The 21,645-nt window shown below is 41.2% G+C and overlaps 2 protein-coding genes across 6 annotated transcripts; both read right to left on the minus strand.

Moving 5' to 3' along the window:
- Positions 1-211: 211 nt before the first annotated feature.
- rpl23 (ribosomal protein L23) lies at positions 212-6,284 on the minus strand. Its single transcript, XM_026325017.1, has 5 exons — positions 6,209-6,284; positions 5,324-5,407; positions 2,609-2,737; positions 1,941-2,054; positions 212-339 (listed from the first exon to the last, which is right to left on the minus strand). Exons 1-5 carry the CDS (start codon positions 6,219-6,221, stop codon positions 257-259), a joined length of 423 nt encoding a protein of 140 aa, XP_026180802.1. The 5' UTR covers positions 6,222-6,284; the 3' UTR covers positions 212-256.
- A 3,343-nt stretch (positions 6,285-9,627) lies between these two features.
- Positions 9,628-21,515, minus strand: ppp1r35 (protein phosphatase 1, regulatory subunit 35). 5 transcript variants are annotated; one of them, XM_026325007.2, is made up of 6 exons: positions 21,363-21,515; positions 17,424-17,617; positions 16,060-16,159; positions 14,080-14,195; positions 13,914-14,001; positions 9,628-10,445 (listed from the first exon to the last, which is right to left on the minus strand). In XM_026325007.2, the coding sequence occupies exons 2-6, from the start codon at positions 17,553-17,555 to the stop codon at positions 10,141-10,143; spliced, it is 741 nt and encodes a 246-aa protein (XP_026180792.1). In that variant the 5' UTR covers positions 17,556-17,617; positions 21,363-21,515; the 3' UTR covers positions 9,628-10,140. The 5 variants fall into 5 exon arrangements, with proteins under 5 accessions (XP_026180792.1, XP_026180789.1, XP_026180791.1 ...); XM_026325004.1 differs by having other exon boundaries at positions 17,424-17,667; XM_026325006.1 differs by having other exon boundaries at positions 21,302-21,515.
- Between the last annotated feature and the right edge of the window lie 130 nt (positions 21,516-21,645).

The raw sequence follows: 21,645 nt of genomic DNA on the forward strand, positions 1-21,645 counted from the left end.
GGTGTGCTGGGCAGCTATCAGCCAGTGACTCTCATGCTGTACCAAGGTGCTTGTATGACCGTCATTGCTTGCACGTAGAATTTCCATATAACTTACTGGAATTCGTCCTCTGGGTCTCAAAGAATTAGCCTAACAAACATCCATTGTTTACTGGAAATGAAACCTCATACAGAACATTTTAACAACTTCAATAAATTAAACGCAGCACATGTACCTTGATTACCAACAGTTTTTATTGAAAACAAACAGGTGCAGCTCAGGCTATGCTGCCTGCGTTGGAGGCGATCCTGGGCCATAGGTCAGCACACTCTTTGGCCACTGGGCCTGTGATGGCTGAACCTGCAGATACAAAGGAAAGCAGTTGTAGTTTCAACACCACATGCTTCATTCAAAACATATTTAAAATAAGAGCCAACTGACTGCTGCTCTTGAAACTAGCATAATATTAACACTGGTTTAATACAATACACCTCCTTTTGCCTTTTTTCTATTTTAGCTTACAAACTGGAAATAAAATGGATTTATTTACAATTTATATTTGATTTACACATGCTTACAACTTTTGAGGTGCAAAATATTTTTTTATTGTGAAGCAAACAAAAAAGAGACTAATTTGGGTGTGCATAATTATTCACCCTCTTAAAATTAATACATTAATATTATAGCCAAAGCTATCGTTTGGCTCTACAATGTATTAATTTTGGCCAGTCTCTTTGGTTATATCTCTATGAGCTTAGCACATCTAACCACTGGGAGTTTTGCCCATTTTTCCAGGCAAAACTGCTCTAGCATTCTGCTGTTGTACTGCTGTCTTTTAAATCAGACAAGTTCTTTATTGGGTTGAGGTCTGGGCTTTGACTGGGTCAACCCAACACATTTAAATATTTCTGAGTGTTGCTTTAGCAGTGTGGTTAGGGTCATTGTCCTGTTGGAAGGTGAACCTCTTTCCCAGTCTCAACTCTTGGAGAGGCTGAAACAGGTTTCCTTCAAGAATTGCCCTGTATTTAGCACCATCCATAACTCCTTCAATTCTGACCAGTTTCCCAGTACTTGCTGATAAAAACATTCCCATAGCATGATACTGCCACCACCATGCTTTACTGTGGGGATGGTGTTCTGAGGGTGATGACAGGTGTTGGGTTTGTGCCGAACAGTGTTTTCTGTAATGACCAAAATGTTCAATTTTAGTCATCTAACCACAGTTCCTTCAGCCATAAGTTTGCATGCATACCAAAAGGGGGTGAATACAAATGCACACACCAATTTTAACTGAGGGTGTGGAATACTTTTGCAAGGCAGTGTGAACATGGCAAGATGACATGACAAGCCTCAGGTAGTGTTAATTTCATTACTGAATGCCTGACATGTCTGTTGCATTGAGGCATATCCATAAATCTTCAGTGGACCCTAAACAGTGCTTTCTGATCAATCACTGAGCTGACTAACAAAAGCAATACAGTGCTCAAATACATGCTCATATTGAGCCATTTCCCAAACTTTGGCAGCACTGAGCAGATCTCAGTGTGTTTCATCACTGATTGAGATTAGTCAGCCACAAAGGATCACTGCTATCTCACCCACAGTGATGAGTTCAGTATTCCCTTCTACGACAACTCACCCAGCCACTGAGCAGACAAAGCAAGTGCTTTTGGAAGGGGGACACAATTCCTACCAACCTACCTCCTACATTGGCTCTACAAGAAGAATCAAGTTTATAGTAATTATAAACTTAATTCTTCTGAATAATGTAAACCTCAATGAAAATTTTATACTGATACACTAATTTATAGCACAATTCTGTGCTTGAGGTAATTTTACACAGATATATGAGCAAATACATGAAGTCTATTGCTTTCTGTGTAAACGACCCTGCTCAGGAGATCTTGCGTTAAGTATAACATTTAACACAGGAACCTTGTGCAGATTCTGAACAAACCCACCTTTCATCTCTCCTTTGTTGTTTACTATAACACCTGCATTGTCTTCAAAGTAAAGAAACACACCATCTTTTCGTCGATACGACTTCCGCTGCCGTATCACCACTGCAGGATGTACTGTGGAAGCAGAAAACATGGTTTGTTCAAAGCAGCAGAACACAGCTCAGGCTGAAAACAAAGACTGTCACATTTCTGCAACAGAGTGATGACAGATATAAAAAAAACTTTAAAAAAAACTAACACTTTCAGCTGCTACTTTCTCTTCATTAATGTAATACCATGTAATTCATTTGTTACACTTGTACATTGTTTATTATAAATATGGACACGTGGGAAACATGACTAAGTTTTTAGAACTTGTGGAATCCAATAGGTTTACGCTCTGCCACTTGCCAGAGCTAGCTCTCATTGAATTAGATTTACAAAAATTACAACCTAAATGCAGAGATGTGCAGCTTATGAATGTAACATATTCAAACATTAGTTGGTGCATACTTTGTAATACAGAAAGCTGACACTTAAAATCTTTCATCTACAGGAGTAAAAATGTTTCTTCCTTTGTATATTTGAACCCCAGTTGTCTATGCAAACATCAAATCTAACTGTCTTTAAAAGTACTTGAAGTATAAGGAAACATCTCAGTGCTGAATAGATTAGTTCGCTGCACTCACCCTTCTTCCTGAGCTCTGGCTTGCCTTTCTTGACTGTGGCCATGACCATGTCACCCACTCCTGCAGCAGGCAGACGGTTCAGACGCCCCTTGATGCCCTTCACAGAGATGATGTAGAGGTTCTTGGCACCTGAAGAATAGCACGAGAGCACAAACATGAAATAAGGACAACTGTGATAGAAAAGAGTTAAACAGCAAACTAGGACAGGAGCCACAATGTTAGAAATGACAGAGACTCAGCTGCTTCACTGTCTTATCACTGATTGAGATTGGTCAGCCACAGTGGATCACTGCCATCTCACCCACAGTGACGAGTTCAGTATTCCCTTATATCAGAACTCACCCATCTACTGAGCAGACAAAGAAAGTGGTTTTGGAAGGGAGATGATTTGCACAAAAAACATCTCTGGCAGTTACCCAGCATTAATATAAACTTATTTTTTCTTATTTAAAAAGTTGTTTTCATCCATTACCACAACTGCTTGTTAATTTACCAGATCACACGGTGCTTGTCTAACCATCACACTAGGTCAACATTAACAGGTGTATCTTTATCTTTCTTTAGTTATCTAATGTCATCTTGGTTTAATTAATACTGTAGGCCTTACCAGATTTTATCTTGTTGATTTAATCTACACCAAACAAATACGTAAAAATGATCATTTTAGTTTACCATTAAAGAACTAACGTGCTGCAGTCTCAGATGGTCGACTGCCCACTGGTGGCTTCAGCAACATATTCAGCCAACAGAAAGTAGAATAGCTTTTGTTTAACTTGCAGCAAAGTAAGTGCTAGTTGTTTAAATTTCAAGCTATTCCTACCACACTAACACACTGTTAATTGCCAGATCCAAAAGGCAACAAGTGACTTTTCTGACCAATATCAGTCTTAAAACGTTTCAAACTCATCAGCGAGAGTCACGCAGTTCTCTATAATTTTGTCTCTGACATCTCTGCTACCTGATTATGGATTTTACTCAGTGGTGTTACAGACTGGGTATTTCAGAGTAGTTGTATATGTATGCTGAGATGATGTGACATTTAAGACTACAGACAGGTGGACTTAATTTAACTCATTATGTGACTTCTTAAGGTAATGGGTAGCACCAGAACTTATTTAGTAGCTTCATACCAAAAGGGGGTGAATACAAATGCACACACCAATTTTAACTGAGGATGTGGAATACTTTTGCAAGGCAGTGTGAACATGGCAAGATGACATGACAAGCCTCAGGTAGTGTTAATTTCATTACTGAATGCCTGACATGTCTGTTGCATTGAGGCATATCCATAAATCTTCAGTGGACCCTAAACAGTGCTTTCTGATCAATCACTGAGCTGACTAACAAAAGCAATACAGTGCTCAAATACATGCTCATATTGAGCCATTTCCCAAACTTTGGCAGCACTGAGCAGATCTCAGTGTGTTTCATCACTGATTGAGATTAGTCAGCCACAAAGGATCACTGCTATCTCACCCACAGTGATGAGTTCAGTATTCCCTTCTACGACAACTCACCCAGCCACTGAGCAGACAAAGCAAGTGCTTTTGGAAGGGGGACACAATTCCTACCAACCTACCTCCTACATCGGCTCTATAAGAAGAATTAAGTTTATAGTAATTATAAACAGAGCTAGAGGCAAGTTACACATGAAAAGACAGTACAAAGAAAAAGAAAAAAGGCGATATATGTAGAAAACAAAGGGAGAGAAACTGTAAAGTGAGACAGAGAAAGAGAGAGAACTTAGTTAATGAGAGAACATTATACATATCTACAGCCATACAGATATGTTCAGTTGTATGTTACATGACAATAAATACTGTCAAAAAGTTTTTGAATTTTCCTGAATTCATCTGATTTGACAGTCAGGTATTGATTACATGCAGCTGTTGATAAAACTACTAGGCTACTTAAATATATATCACACTAACTAGTTAGACATAATGATCTTCCGGACCTTTGCTTCAAGAAATTTTCTCTAACTGGACCTCTTTAAATTTTAGTTGAATACCCCTGCTGTAGGCCTATACATAGAAACACCTGTTTGAGGCTTTTTTCTTAAGAGTATCATGCTAAATATTCTCATATGCCACCACATATTTGTTACAAAAATGTAGAAGTTTTGCATAACTTCCAAATATTTACATCCAAAATATTTTTCACAACTCTCAACATACATGATTACATTTCAGACAATATACTTATTGGATTACTCATGACTCAGAATATACCCACCACAGCATCTAAAATTCAGATTCATAGATTTTATCTTGTTCATTTAATCTACACCAAAGAAATACGTAAAAATTATAATATTAGTTTACCATTAAAGAACTAACATCCTGCAGTCTCAGATGGTTGACTGCTCACTGGTGGCTTCAGCAACATATTCAGCCAACAGAAAGTAGCATAGCTCTTGTTTAACGTGCAACAAGTAAGTGCTAGTTGTTTAAATTTCAAGCTATCCCTTAACCTACCACAATAACACACTGTCAATTGCCAGATCCAAAAGGCAACATGTAACTTTTCTGACCAATCTCAGTCTTAAAATATTTCAAACTCATCAGCAAGAGTCACACACTAATGTTTCCCCTAGCAATCTGTAAAAGTTACTATCAATATATGCATTATCAAACAGAAAAAGATCACACGTAGAAAACCTAGTTTGTTGTCAAACCCAGAACAATAGATTTTAATATGTTGTTTAATGCATACCTGTGTTGTCAGCGCAGTTGATGACCGCTCCCACTGGCAGACCCAATGAGATGCGGAACTTAGCTCCAGACGAACCACCACGTCCTGCAGAAAGACAGGTTAACATATTTATCACGTCTGACCAAATACACAAATTAAAACAAGCATTATCAATTTTGTCATGTTTAATGTTAAACATGTCAAAAACACACTTTTCATGAGATAAGACAGACTAGCAACTGGTTCATACCAATTCCAGTAATTAATTAAATGCCTGGTTGTTTCTGAACTGCATTAATGCAGGTAGCTAGTTCCAGTGCAGCCCTTTCACAAATAATTTCTACAACGTATCAAGCTGTGAGTGTCGGTAAGAACTGAAAAACAAAGACTACATTCAGACACATTGTGCAGTTACAGGACAGCTAATGTCCCTTTCCACGACAGAATTTGGTCTAAACTCTTTGTCTGCTACCATACATGAAAAATTTAAAGTCAAGTAGACCGCTGCCAACGTTAGTGGACGTCTCACTTAGCCTTTGCTAACTCGGCCCATTACTGACAAATATACAGCGCGGTGAATATCATTTGGACTCACGAAACAGCGCAACATTTAATATATCCCGATTAAAATCTGTCTAAGACTGAGAGAAAGAGCAGCAAACTCTGGTTATCTTAATGTAACTGTACTTGCTTTATGCCTACATGGCATTGAGAGCGCAACATGGCTTCGGCCATCTATTCCGTAAAAATGCTATAGTCCAGAACTGGTAAACAATTGACATCTTTTCAAAACTAATCACGCAGAGAAGTTGAATTTTTCACTCTGTCAAATATGAGCAACGCACAAAAGCTGGCATGCCGTTAAAACCCCAGATGAATGTGGATTTTATGAGTTTGGTTTCATACCTCTCTTAGACATCGCGGCTACACGGAAAGAGAAAGGCGGAAAAAGGAATTGTGGGAGATAAAATTGAACAGAACTTCATCCGGGTCATGACGCGGAGACGCGCTGCGTTCGTGAACTGTCGGAAACACAACAGCCAGGAAAATGCATCCATCATATGTTTCAATTGCCATCAATTCATTTTTGATGGAAATGTATTAATCAATTATATATATATATATATATTTTTTTTGTTTCACCTCTTTTTTTATTTTTATTGTCCACTATTCATCTGAACATTGTACTCTCGCCAGCTTACTGAAATGTGCCATTTTTACTATTGTAAATTAAAGCACTTGCTATTAATTACCTTTTTTACAGACATGAAGGTACCCCTCCCTTTCAAGTTTCAAGTTGTGTTTGTCTCGGGGTGGAAGTAAGAGGCAATTACAGGCAATTATCCAAAAGACAAAAGGCAAATATACTTAATTTATCTTGCTAACGTCCCTGACTCCTGAGCTACCATGTAATAAGTTACGTAAAGTTTAGCTAAGGCAATATGTCACGGGCATACAGGCCAACTTAATGAAGAAACGACAGCTGAATACAGTACAATTAATAACGTCATGACCGAAATTAGATTTTTTTCAGCGTGGCCGGGAGCTCCCTTAAAGATTGGGTGAGGAGCTCGGAGTAGAGCTGCTGGTCCTTCACATCGAGAGGAGCCAGCTAAGGTGGCTCGGACATCTGTTACGAAGTCTGAGCCTCCCTATTTAGGCTACTGCCCTCGTGACCCTGCCCCGGACTAGCGGGAGAACATAGATGGATGTATGGATGCATAATATGTACAGATCAGCAAAACAATGGTTTAGTTTCCTTTGTTGTTGCCTGTTCATGTGATTAATTAATGAATGCTAAAGAAGACCATGGTCTCTATGTCAACTGGTTATTTTGTAGACATCTATTGAAAAATGAAACATGAAACAATTGTCATTGAGGAAATGGTGGACATTCAAAACTTTGTCATTAGCATTTCACCATCAGCACATTGTTGAAAAAAATGTAGGAACTAATATAATCTATTCAAATATTACTCAGCCACTATGATGCCCGAATGATCCTAGGAGCTATGTTGTCCAGGGAGTGACAGGGTCGTTTCACTGAAAGGTCTCGGGTGCCTGTCGAGGTGGCAATCCCCGAACTCGGTGGTGGACACCAGAGGTAAGGGATGCCGTCAAGCTGAAGAAAGAGTCCTACTGAGCTTGGTTGGCTTGTGGGACTCCCAAAGCAGCTGACGGGTACCGCTGGGCCAAGCATGCTGTAGCCCAGGCGGTGACGGCGGCAATGACGACGGCAGGTATGGGAGGAATTCGGTGAGGTCATGAAGAAGGACTACCTGTTGGCCCTGAAGAGATTCTGGCAAACCATCCGGCGCCTCAGGAGGGGGAAACAGTGCTCTGCCAACACTGTTTACAATGGAAGTGGGGAGCTGCTGACCTCCACTGGGGATATTGTCGGACGGTGGAAAGAATACTTCGAGGATCTCCTCAATCCCGTCAAAGGGAAGCAGGGGCTGGGGATTCGGAGGCTGATCCATCCATCACCCAAGCTGAAGTCACTGAGATAGTTCGGCAGCTCCTCGGTGGCAAAGCAGCGGGGGTGGATGAGATCCGCCCAGAGTACCTCAAGTGTCTGGATGTTGTTGGGCTGTCATGGCTGACACGCCTGTGCAACATCGCGGGGAGTTTGGGGATAGTACCCCTGGATTGGCAGACCAGGGTGGTGGTTCCTCTTTTTTAAGAAAGGGGACCGGAGGGTGTGTTCCAACTACAGAGGGATCACACTCCTCAACCTCCCGGGGAAGGTCTATGCCAGGGTGCTGGAGAGGAGGATCCGGCCGGTGGTCGAACCTCGAATCCAGGAGGAACAATGCGGTTTCCGTCCCGGTCGTGGAACACTGGACCAGCTCTATACCCTCTCAAGGGTGCTTGAGGGCTCATGGGAGTTTGCCCGACCAGTTCACATGTGCTTTGTGGACTTGGAGAAGACATTTGACCGTGTCCCTCGAGACATCCTGTAGGAGGTGCTCCAGGAGTATGGGGTCCGGGGGCCTTTTGCTGAGGGATATCCGGTCTCTGTACAAACGGAACAGGAGCTTGGTTCGCATTGCTTGTAGTAAGTCAGACCTGTTCCCAGTGCACGTTGGACTCCGGCAGGGCTGCCCTTTGTCACCGGTTCTGTTCATTACTTTTATGGACAGAATTTCTAGGCGCAGCCAGGGGCCGCAGGGAGTCCAGTTCAGGTACCACAGGATCTCATCTCTGCTTTTTGCAGATGATGTCCTGTTGTCTCCATTGAGCCAGGATCTCCAGCATGCGCTGGGGCGGTTTGCAACAGAGTATGAAACGGTTGGGATGAGAATCAGCACCTCCAAGTCCGAGACCAAGGTACTCAACCGGAAAAAGGCGGCTTGCCATCTCCAGGCCAGGGGAGAGATCCTGCCTCAGGTGGAGGAGTTTAAGTATCTCGGGGTCTTGTTCACGGGTGAGGGAAAGACAGAACGTGAGATTGACAGATGGATCAGGGCATCGGCAGCAGTAATGCGGTCGGTGTACCGGTCCGTTGTGGTGAAGAAGGAGCTACGCCGGAAGGCGAAGCTTTCAATTTACCGGTCAATCTACGTTCCTACTCTCACCTATCATCATGAGCTTTGGGTCATGACCGAAAGGACAAGATCTTGGATACAAGCGGCCGAAATGAGCTTCCTCCCCAGGGTGGCCGGGCTCTCCCTTAGAGATAGGCTGAGGAGCTCGGAGTAGATCTGCTGCTCCTCCACATCGAGAGGAGTCAGTTGAGGTGGCTCAGGCATCTGTTTCGGATGCTTCTTGTGCGCCTCCCTGGGGAGGTGTTCTGGGTATGTCCCACTGGGAGGAGGCCCCGTGGAAGACCCAGGACACACTGGAGGGACTATGCCTCCCAGCTGGCCTGGGAACGCCTCGGTGTCCCCCTGGAAGAGTTGGAGGAAGTGTCCAGGGAGAAGGAAGTCTGGGTATCCCTGATTATGCTACTGCACCCGCGACCCGGTTCCGGAGAAGATGTATGAATGGATCACTCACACATCTTTACTGGTTTAATTTACAGTTATACTGTCAGTTGCTAAAGACATACTATCCTTAAAAATATACTAGTAGTCATAGCATCTTTCTTCTTTGTGTGTTTGGTCTCCTGTAGTTAAACACAGCCATTTTCTTCATAACACACTTTGTTCTGGTCTGTTTGTCAATACTAATTCTTCTGTCCAGCACAGGTGAGGTAACACCTTCATGCTGTTATCCACTATAAACCCTTCTGACTGGACAACTTGGAGCAAAGTATCAGTCACAATTCATATAGTGAAGGTGTTTGAAGACTTAACAGACAAAAAACAACCTTACTCTCTCTCTACAGGAATAAAAACAGATTTTAATGTAACATCAATATTTAATGACATTGCACATTCTGACAAATGACAATCTCTGAAACCCATGCTAATCTCTCTTATATACCCAAGCTCTCCTGTATGTGTCTGGGCCATGGCTGTATCGAGAGATGGATAGATCATAAGTCAAACCATAATTTTTCCACTTGTGGTATTGCAATGAAATATCCATATAGATCATAAACTACAAACAAGGTTACTTTTTCTATGATGAATTTTTAAATCAACTTTTTTTTACAGTTTTTTTGTTAACAGCCTAATTCACCTGCTCTTAATCATTTATGGATGAGTGTGCGTGTAAGCAAGCTCGGGTATTGTTTTAGAGACTGCACAAGCAAATTTCGCTGTGCTCTTTCTTTCTGTACGGCCACACAATCCTAAAGAATACTTGGAAGACAGAAAACCATTTTGGCTCATGCAGCAGTTAACAATTTTCATTCAACTATCAGGATGCAGTTCTTCTGAATACACACATGGTCAAGGCATTGCCTCCCAGCGTCTCTTTCGCCTAAAAAGGTCAAAAGTCAGCTGGGTGGGGTATGGTGTGGGGTGAAGCTTGCAGTCCACTGATCCCTCCTCTGGTGCAAGAGGCTTCTGTCTGAACAGGTCAGAGGTCATAAAAGGTAGGAGGGAGGGGCCATCCGCTTCCTTGTTGTCAGGGCAGTGGGTGGGTGGGGCCAGTGACAGCCTATCCTGCATCACCTGGCTGATCAGCTGATCCTCCTGCACCCTGATACTGACCAGTGATTTGAAGAGATTCTGAGAGCGAGAGACATTTACCACTACAGACACATGCAAAGAGAGAAAGAGAGACGTTAAAATCTTAAAACAGGCATAAAAATACACAATGCATACAGACCTATATCAAAAAGATATATGAAGGTATAATTTAGCTGTTCAAGTTGACAGTCTTTGCTGATCTATTAATAAACTAAACATCCATAGTGCTGGTCTGGCCAGCCAGACTAACTCTTCCTATTCTATACAAAGTCTGGAATCTCTTCAGGTGAGATCGAATTCCAAGGGCTGGGCCAATGGACGCAGAATAAACCAATCAGAGAAATGAATGACATGACAAATGCTGTAGAGTAGAGATGCTAGTGGATGGCTGGTTGTTTTTGCAGTAATAACATGAGAATACACAGAGTTATCACCAGTTCTATGCATATTTTTGAACAGCGTAAACAGCAGAAGCTAGTTGTACAAAGATTTGTGGACTGGCATTGAGCAACGTTATGAATAAGTCAGTGCGTATGTGCAAGGCTTGTTTAAATCTGGTTGGACTACTGGAGTGTTGGGCTGGGCGATATGACGATATACATCGGATGGATGAAATAAAAAGTCTATCGTTCCATATTATGCTCCATTGTTTATTTCGTGGTGTTTCAAAACCACTTTTTCATGATTTGGATGACCGCAATCTTACACACCACCATGAGGATGCACACAGAAACAGCATGGCGAGTGAAATGGAGACAGAACCAGGTGGCTCTGTGCAGGAGACGGACCAGCCAGGAGAAATCGAGGAGCTCGTTCCTAAACGTGGAGCTACCTTCTGTAGCATCGAGATGGTTTGGTTATGAAAAGTCTGACACAGACCAAAAAAAAAGTACTTTGCAAATTATGTCGGATGCCAGTTCCCACAACAGGCTCAAACATCACTAACCTCTTCTACCACCTACGCAAGAACTACGTGAAAGAGTATGGAGGTTTACGAATGAGAGGCACATATATTTCTACGTTCTTCATCACACATTTGCCCAGAAGTTCTAAATAAAGTGAGAAAAATAATCACATATGAATGAGTACATTTAGTGTATACTTTAAAATGTAAAAAATAAATAGTCCTTTCCATGTGGTCAATATATACAGTGGGTACGGAAAGTATTCAGACCCCTTTAAATTTTTCACTCTTTGTGTCATTGCAGCCATTTGCCAAAATCAAAAAAGTTCATTTTATTTCTCATTAATGTACACTCAGCACCCCATCTTGACAGAAAAAAACAGAAATGTAGACATTTTTGCAAATTTATTAAAAAAGAAAAACTGAAATATCACATGGTCATAAGTATTCAGACCCTGTGCTCAGTATTGAGTAGAAGCACCCTTTTGAGCTACTACAGCCATGAGTCTTCTTGGGAATGATGCAACAAGTTTTTCACACCTGGATTTGGGGATCCTCTGCCATTCTTCCTTGCAGATCCTCTCCAGTTCTGTCAGGTTGGATGGTGAACGTTGGTGGACAGCCATTTTCAGGTCTCTCCAGAGATGCTCAATTGGGTTTAGGTCAAGGCTCTGGCTGGGCCAGTCAAGAACGGTCACAGAGTTGTTCTGAAGCCACTCCTTTGTTATTTTAGCTGTGTGCTTAGGGTCATTGTCCTGTTGAAAGGTGAACCTTCGGCCCAGTCTGAGGTCCTGAGCACTCTGGAAGACGTTTTCTTCCAGGATATCGCTGTACTTGGCCGCATTCATCTTTCCTTCAATTGCAACCAGTCGTCCTGTCCCTGCAGCTGAAAAACACCCCCAGAACATGATGCTCCCACCACCATGTTTCACTGTAGGGATTGTATTGGACAGGTGATGAGCAGTGCCTGGTTTTCTCCACACATACTGCTTAGAATTAACACCAAAAAGTTCAATCTTGGTCTCATCAGACCAGAGAATCTTATTTCTCATAGTCTGGGAGTCCTTCATGTGTTTTTTGGCAAACTCTATGCAGGCTTTCATGTGTCTTGCACTGAGGAGAGGCTTCGTCGGGCCACTCTGCCATAAAGCCCCGACTGGTGGAGGGCTGCAGTGATAGTTGACTTTGTGGAACTTTCTCCCATCTCCCTACTGCATCTCTGGAGCTCAGCCACAGTGATCTTTGGGTTCTTCTTAACCTCTCTCACAATTGCTCAGTTTGGCTGGACGGCCAGGTCTAGGAAGAGTTCTGGTCGTCCCAAACTTTTTCCATTTGAGGATTATGGAGGCCACTGTGCTCTTAGGAACCTTGAGTGCTGCAGAAATTCTTTTGTAACCTTGGCCAGATCTGTGCCTTGCCACAATTCTGTCTCTGAGCTCCTTGGGCAGTTCCTTCGACCTCATGATTCTCATTTGCTCTGACATGCACTGTGAGCTGTAAGGTCTTATATAGACAGGTGTGTGCCTTTCCTAATCAAGTCCAATCAGTTTAATTAAACACAGCTGGACTCCAATGAAGGAGCAGAACCATCTCAAGGAGGATCAGAAGAAATGGACAGCATGTGAGTTAAATATGAGTGTCACTGCAAAGGGTCTGAATACTTATGACCATGTGATATTTCAGTTTTTCTTTTTTAATCAATTTGCAAAAATGTCTACATTTCTGTTTTTTTCTGTCAAGATGGGGTGCTGAGTGTACATTAATGAGAAATAAAATGAACTTTTTTTGATTTTGGCAAATGGCTGCAATGACACAAAGACTGAAAAATTTAAAGGGGTCTGAATACTTTCCGTACCCACTGTATAAACTATTAACTGATTGAATTTACAGAAAATGCACTATTTCGTGATATATATCGTTATCGGGATATGAGATGACTTATATCGTGATATGAAATTTGTCATCTCGCCCAGCCCTACTAGAGCGTAAAGCCCGTCCTATTGCAGATAAACGGGGGTGATTGTCCCGGCTCATTTGAGCCAGAGGAAAAGACTATGGCAGGCTTTCGCTGAGAAAGAATGTGGGTCTGGCTGGCCAGGCTACCATAGTGCCAGTTCCAACTAGCAACATCATAATCTTTTCAATAAATGATAGACCAATAACTATATAACATCTAAAGCAATGAGATGTTAGATCAGGTGAGTGCCTATAGCGTCTAGCCTACGTCTGCAAGATGTCAGGGTAATTTGCATTAAAAGTAGCCAGTGATCAACTCTGCACACACCTGGTTCATCTCAGAATGTCATCAAGAGATGTGTGCATTTCTTTTGGGGCTTCTCCTTAGTCTTAAAAGGCCTCCATGTTTCTCTAACTGATCCAACACAGTATCTGTGTGTGTAGACTTATCTTTTTGTGATTGTGTGGACAAATCTCAATGTGATACTGTTTTCAGAACATTCCAGCTGGTTTTCATAACTTCAAAGCACTATCTGAGAGTTAAGGGCTAGTTTTAGGGCTAAGGTTAGAATTAGGTTTAGGGTGGGGTTAAGCATTTATTTGTGATAGGTAAGGTCACAGTAATGTTCACACAACTACAAAAAGACAAGCATGTCTGTGTTTGTGTTACCTTCAGTAGCTCTGGTGTTGATCAGGTGTTTGGTCTTCTCTGACCGCAGAGTCTCCTGAATGGCCTTCTGAGAGTTAAAGACCACCCCCTGCAGGACAACAGACAGACAGTTGTTAATCAGGTTAGTGGTGATTTATAGATAGCCTACTACTAAATATATGTGAACCTGCAGTGACTGAAGCTCCGCCTTCAGAGCCAGAGTGGTATTGAGCTCCGCCCTCTCTAGACATGCTGGATCTTGATTGGATGTTGCAGAAAGAGGCTCCACTGACTCTCTGGGGCCTCCACCAAGCAGACGTCAAAAAAATAAAATAAAAAATATCACCCAGTTAGGAAGAGTATTACTGGTAAGACAACATCCTTTGTGAATATGACCCCTGATTAATAAACACAGTACAAATTTGCGTCAAAGAGATTCTGAACTCCGTGTTACCTGGGTTAGATTATAATCTGCTGCTGTGTCCTGATGCCTCATAAAGATATACAGTGCATCCAGAAAGTATTTACACATTATGTTACAGCCTTATTCAATAAAGGATTAAATTCATTACTTTCCTCAAAATTCTACAATACCCCATAATGACAACGTGAAAGAAGTTTGTTTGAAATCTTTGCAAATTTATTACAAATAAACCCCCCCCCCCCAAAAAAAGAAAAATCACATGTACATAAAGCAGTGATTCTCAAACTGTGGGGCGCAGCGATCAGGAGTAAATTAGTCTAATTTTGTGTATATCCTAATTCATAATTTTCTTTACTGACAAACACCATATACGCAAAATAAAACAACTACATACAAAGAAACGTGTCATTAAAAAACACAAATAGAGGGAAACAAGAGGAACCATGATGTGGGAAATAAATGTTTAACGTCGGCACTTAATTGTAGCGGAACAAAAAGCAAACCTTCACGCAGCGACGCAATGATTAGTGGGCATGACAATGGATACATTTGTTACACGGACCCCTAAAAGAGCAGGCGACTCCACACGCCAGCAGACAAAAAACACGACAGACAGTAAGGTAAATCAAGCATAAGCATAAATAAGTTTCATTGTCATTTTTTGGGGTGAAGTGGGGCGTGAAACTTTATGCTTGACTTTAAGTGGGGAATGGCAGGAAAAGTTTGAGAACCACTGGCAAAGTATTCACAGCCTTTGCACAATACTTTGTTGAAGCACCTTTGGCACCAATTACAGCCTCAAGTGTTTTTGAGTATGATGCTACAAGCTTGGCACAGCCGTTTTTGGGCAGTTTCTCCCATTTTTCTTTACAGTACCTCTCAAGCTCCATCAGGTTGGATGGGGAGTGTTGGTACACAGGCATTTTCGGATCTCTAGAGATGTTCAACTGATTTCAAGTCTGGGCTCTGGCTGGGCCACTCAAGGACATTCACAGAATTGTCCTGTAGCCACTCCTTTGTTATCTTGGCTGTATGCTTAGAGTTGCTGTCCTGTTGAAAGATGAACTCTCGTCCCAGTCTTAGGTCCAGAGCACTCTGGAGCAGGTTTTCGTCAGGGATGTCTCTGTACATTGCTGCATTCATCTTTCCTTTGATTCTGACTAGTCTCCCAATTCCTGTCGCTGAAAAATATCCCCACAGCATGATGCTGCCACCACTGCTTCATTGTAGGGATTATATTGGCCAGGTAGTGAGCGGTGCCCGATTTCCTCCAGACATGACATTTGGCATTCAGCCTTTGCCATGACACTCAAAATTGAGCTCAGGTGCAGCCTCTATCCACTGATCATCCTTGAGATGTTTGTACAACTTGACTGGAGTCCACCTGTGGTAAATTCAGTTGATTGGACATGTTTTGGAAAAGCACACACCTGTCCATATAAGGTCCCACAGTTAACAGTGCATGTCAGAGCACAAAGTCTTTATTAACTGATTTGCAAAGATTTTAAACAAACTTCTTTCACGTTGTCATTATGGGGCATTGTTTGTAGAATTTTGAGGAAAATAATGAATTTAATCCATTTTGCAGTGACTAAGTACATAATTTCTTTCTGGTCTGCAATTTCAAATTTCAATTACCCCAATATTGAAAAACTACATTCATATAACTCAAATCTCAAATTCATTAAACAGTAAAGCCTGAATATAATCATTCAGATTAAATCGGACTGTCAAACTAATTACCATTATGATGTCCTGTGCTCCTTCTCTGGCTTCTCTGGCTCACTGTGATGTGAGGCTCTGCTGTTACTGTGATGACCAATGGCTCTTCAGAACACACCTTCTGGAAAACAGCCACATAACAATGTTATTACAGACACACACACACACTACATTGAACACCTTTCGCTAGTCCCCTTTCAACTAAAGGCCTAATTTCAACACCTGACAACCACCCAAAATTTCCTAACATCAATGGTTTCAGAATGTAATTTGGTCAGATGACTACAGAAAGTGTGTGTACATACACACACACACACGGTTTTTTCTGCAGTGGACCTTTACGTTCCATGAAAGCCTGAATAATATGCTGCAAGTGCTGTGTGACTCTTCTGCTAGCTGGATATAATGCTGATTTGCTTCTCTGTTGCCACATGACTCAATGCTGCATCTCAGATCTTCAGCGTCATTTAAATATCTGCTGTCAGCCATTTCTTTTCATTGGCTCTTGAGGTCATGCTTATAGTGACTGACATCATCAAGATGAGTCTTGAGTCGGTCACTCAACACAGTCTTCATAGGAAGTTGCCTCTTTGAATATATTCCAATCAGTGTTTCTGAAACAATCCTGCAGGCCTAAGATAGCAGCCCCCTCTGGCCAGACTTCCATCTGTTTCTTGAGTGGTAACTATTTATAACCATTGCGCACTGAGTGTCTTAAACACCAGCCAGTGAGTTTTAGCGCCCCTATGCTTGTGCTGGCCAGTCTATACCAAGATCTGCAGCACCCACTTTCGTATTTAGGACTGCCTGGTTTGTTTTGTTAACTGCTGCTAGAGCCATTCTCCTCTTAAGATGTCAAACTTGTTTTGACATGTATTCATGAGGAATTTGTAAATTGTCAAATGCTCTGGAACAGCGCTGTAGCCTGAGATGCGACATTGGGGCTTGCAAAACAACCATCCGTCCATTTTCTATACCCGCTTATTCCTATTTAAGGTCACAGAGATCTGCTGGAGCCTATCCCATCTCTCTTCAGACAAAAGGCAGGACAGGTTACCAGTCCATCGTAGGACCACATAGAGACTCATTCCTATGGACAATTCAGAATCAATCAATCTATCTTACATGTTCTTGGACTCTGCAAGGAAGCCGAAGTACCCAGAGAGAACGCTTGCAAAACATGCAGGCCTAAACTCTGCAAACTGTACAAAAAGGCACAAGAACTCTGCCAAACTCCAGTGGGTGAGCTGTGTGTTTACATGCCTCCATGGCATCCAGGACTACAGGAGGATGTCACCACACACACCCAAACTACATCATCACACACCAGCATAATAACATCACACACACCAAGACTACAAGATCCACATACACACCATAATCACCTGTGTGTTCTTTTTTCTTCGTGCATGTCCTCTGGAGTGGGACTTCAGCTCTGTATGCTCCATCTGATGACTTGCCTTCAGTGGGCGGGGCTTTGGGTGTGTATGGCCAAGGTTGGGAGCGGGGCTGAGCATGACGGACAAGTCGAGTTCAGGACAGTGAGTCACAGAGGAAGCTGATGGGAGTGGGAATGGGGCTGGGTGAGGAGAGGGGGGAGGAGAAAGGAAAGAGGCAGAGCTCCTCATCCTGTCCTCAAACAGAGTGAGACATGTTTGTGATTTTCAGTGGAGAACTTCTTTAGGAACATGTTTGTGCTGTTAACCCTTAAGAGATCCTAGGGAGTTTTTGTGCTAGTTTTTTTTTATTTCCAAGCTATTTTGGCTGTGTTATATGACTATAGCTCAAATTTGCCAGGGGATATTCATTTTTAAAAACTTCAGAATTGTTGTCTCAGTTCCTTAAATTAGCCTAAAATGGCTAAGCTACACAAAAACTGACACATTTTTATCCTAACGACAAAAAATATCCAATTGAAATCCACTGAAAATGCCATTTTTGATCCCACATTTGTCTTAATATAAACTAGTGCATTCCTTTATGTTAAGATTTCATTTTGGAATACCAGCTTTCAATTTGTTTTTAATATTTGACCACCAGATGGTGTTACTTTTTCCTATTCATAGCATGCAGCAAAATTTCACACTTTTTACTGTTTTCTGCAATGGTGCCTTGCTAATGATGTTGGATGGATGGTGTGTGTGGGTGTCCAACTTCATAAGTCTTTTCTCTTAGAAGGCCACACTCACACTCTTATACAGATCAGAAGGAGGAGATGAGATGTGAGAACCAAAGCAAAATTGGACTTTGTTTTGGTTCTCGTCTCTCATCTTGAATTAGTTTAGTACCTACATAACACTCAGGTTGTTTGTGCAGCTGCACTGCAGCCATGGTTATAAGTATGAGTAGTAGTGCGGGAGTAGTTGTTTTGGAGATGGCAAGGCATTGCAGCAGACATGAGACTCTGGACATGATCATGCACTCTGAGTGCGAGGATGGCTCTTCATTCTCCTCCGAAGACTTTAAGGGTGACACGGAAGAGGCCTCAGAGGTAGAAACAGACCAGCTAGTTGACTTATCTGAAGATTCAGCAGCTGCAGGAATAGTTGCAAACCTGCAAGGTGCTGCTACAGGGCCCTGTCACATCAGTAAAAGTATAGGCAGGAGTCACTGTGACTTTTGCACAGACAGAAAGAGAAGAGTTGGGGGCACCTGCTGCAAATGTGGGACGTTCACATGCAAAGACCAGTCTGTCCATTTGCAGCCTCTGCTCCACCTAAGCAGGACTGACACCCAGACACATATGCTTTGTGTTCATCATTCAGTGTTCATCTTTCTAAGATAAATGTTTTTCTGATTCAAACTGATCTTGTATTTTTTTTTTAGACCACAACAGGGGTAATAAGAATTTAGTAGGGAAAAAAACCTTTTAGTTGTAGTAGAACAAGATCTAGTGAAAATCATCATATATCAATGTAGGCCAAGATTAATCTGCCACTGCAGAAAAAAATATAATGCATCAAAATCAATGTTGATGCCAATTATTGACCCATCTGATACTCCTTGAATTGTATTTTATGGAGTTTATTCAATGAAAAACTGTGTAAGTAAACATACAGGTCTTTAAAGAGTTATTACAAACCCAAAAAATATAATTAACATTTGATATGTATATTTCAGGCTGAAGTAGTTTTAAAAGACGGACTTGTTTAAAGTGGAAAAAATATTAATATATAATATTTTTACAGCAGTTTTTGGGAAGTTAACTTTTTTTGTCATTAGGGACAAATGTGTTAGGATATCAAAGGATCTCTTAAGTGTTAACTACAAATGAGTAGGCCTCTGCTCTAAATTACCACAGTAACACAAACACATTCATCAACAAAGGCGCACACCCACTGACACACAACAGAACAATAAAGTACAAAGGTCCTGTATATGTATGTGCTAACTGAAATTAAATAATAAAATATGAAACAAAATGGGACTGGAAGAGTCTATAAATTACATAGACAAAATTTGATATACCATTAAAATAAATATACACTTGAAAATTCAAAAACTGTGCTGCGTGATATTTCGGCCAACAAACTTATTAGCTTGGAAACAGCTTGCAGGTAATATATTAGGTCAGGTATTTAATTAGTCACACAGTTTTAACTGTAGTCATTCGGCGTTGTCAACCATCATGTTAACCAGCAAACGGTTTTATCCTTCCCGTTATTAACCCTTGTGCACTGTTCGAAAACACTAGCCTTTCATTATGTTCAGGATGAAAACATCAACTATAATAAACTATATAAAAATATATCAGATAAAAAAAAAACTTTTTTTTGCTTAAATCTGTTAATCAGCTTTTAAGTTCTGATCAAAACTACAAACTTTAAATGCCTCTTTCATATGTGATGTCAGATTTGGACACACACACACACACACACACACAAATGACTTATTTTCAATATAAAAAGTGATTGTGGACTGGATATTTTTTACCCCCTAACTCAGTCTTGGACAAGTCAAAGATTAGTAACAACACTGATTTTGATGCATTGTTAGTTTTTGTGCAGCTTCAGATTTTAATTTTTAGACTAATTTACTGTTCGTGGCCCATTGACATTATAACACTATATAATCATGCATTCTTGATGGTTGGTGGCTTCCCCTGTTGGGAAGATGTATAGAAAGCTTAGTTTCTGGCTTTTATATGGAGTTTTATACGGACTATATCAGCATATTATAGTGTGTGTTAATATGTATGTGTGTGTGCGTGTGTGTCCAGTAGGTCTGGGCGATAAACCGATTTTATTCGATTAACTCGAATGTGTAGTTTACATCGACTTGTTTGAATGAAAATCGGTTTTCTCTTTAACATCCGCCGACGTTCCCCTCTGGGCTCAGCCCCTACCCACACACATTAGCCATATTAGAGATACACAAACAACATGGCAGCGAGCAGGGAAGAACTTGTTCCCAAGAAGGGCACATTGTCATCCGTAATTTGGAATTGGTTCAGTTATGCGGCGTCAGACATAGAACAAACAACACCCGCTGCAAAGTGTTGTGCCATGGCTGTGCTGTCCGCAAACAGTAAATTTAAATGTGATGCCGCACAAAAACTAACAATGCATCAAAATCAGTGTTGTTACTAATCTTTGACATATCCAAGACCGTGATAAAAGGTAAAAAATATCCAGTGAACAATCACTTTTTATATTGAAGTCACCCCCCCCCCCCAAATCTGTGACATCACTTACAAAATTGGCATTTAAAGAGTTAAAATCCCGGATTTTTTCAAACAATTAGTCGTTTTGATCAGAGTTGAAGTTGATTGACAGATTTAAGCAAAAAAAATATTTATCTGATATGTTTTTACCGTAGTCTATTTTAGTGGATGTTTTCATCCCGAACATAATGAAAGGGTAGTGAATTTGCCCCCAGTGTATTATTGACCCATGAAAAAGTCCTTAATCGTATTTCCAAAATTCATGTCAAATTAAGGTTTGACACCAAAAATCATTCCATTTGCTGAAATACAGTGAAAGAGTGAAAAATGACCCTTGGTGGATGAAAACATCCCCAACAATACAGGAGGGTTAACTCCAGTTAGTTTACCTGTCACTTTAAGTGATAACTAAAGTGAAACGTTGCTAACTAGCTAGCCTAGCTTAGCTTAGCGTTAGCGTTAAACCCAAACGCACTCCTGCGTCAACAAACAGTCTAAGTCAGCTCTGTCCTGGTTTGTCTCCGTGTAACAGCGTAGGCCAACCATTAACCCTAGTTACCCGCTAAGAAACAGAATTACCTGGTCACATTACTGCATTACCTGGTTTAATAATGTCAGAAACAATCTTTGGGAACACCAGATCCGCTCCTACAAAACACACCTCAGTCTGTCTCTCTCTGAAGATGATCGAAATGTTTTATCATCCCAAAGTTTTGGGAAGAAAAAAAACTGCTTAGCATTTGAATTCCCCTCCCCAGCAACGCAGTTGAGAAAACAATAATCCTTCTTCTTCCCTCCACCTCTTCCGCCTCCTCTTCCTTCTTCTTTTATTTTTTAATTGACAGTTTGCAGGCTGACTAATGGTGCATTAGCGCCACTAATCGAGCTGGAGTGTGAACATCAATAAGCTCAAGGAAAGCTTTAGCTATATGCTATGATTAATA

This window comes from Mastacembelus armatus, chromosome 8 (genome assembly GCF_900324485.2).
Source record: "Mastacembelus armatus chromosome 8, fMasArm1.2, whole genome shotgun sequence".
NCBI lineage: Eukaryota > Metazoa > Chordata > Actinopteri > Synbranchiformes > Mastacembelidae > Mastacembelus > Mastacembelus armatus.

Excerpts from the sequence above, each read along its gene's own strand:
- rpl23 (XM_026325017.1), bottom strand. Across the intron at positions 2,055-2,608 it reads GCCAGAGCTCAGGAAGAAGG|TACATCCTGCAGTGGTGATA; the intron begins GTGAGTGCAGCG and ends CTGCTTCCACAG. Across the intron at positions 340-1,940 it reads CAACAAAGGAGAGATGAAAG|GTTCAGCCATCACAGGCCCA; the intron begins GTGGGTTTGTTC and ends TTGTATCTGCAG.
- ppp1r35 (XM_026325004.1), bottom strand. The coding sequence starts at position 17,666 with ATGAGGAGCTCTGCCTCTTTCCTTTCTCCTCCCCCCTCTCCTCACCCA. Across the intron at positions 16,160-17,423 it reads GAAGAAAAAAGAACACACAG|AAGGTGTGTTCTGAAGAGCC; the intron begins GTGATTATGGTG and ends GCTGTTTTCCAG. Across the intron at positions 14,196-16,059 it reads GAGCACAGGACATCATAATG|GCCCCAGAGAGTCAGTGGAG; the intron begins GTAATTAGTTTG and ends TGCTTGGTGGAG.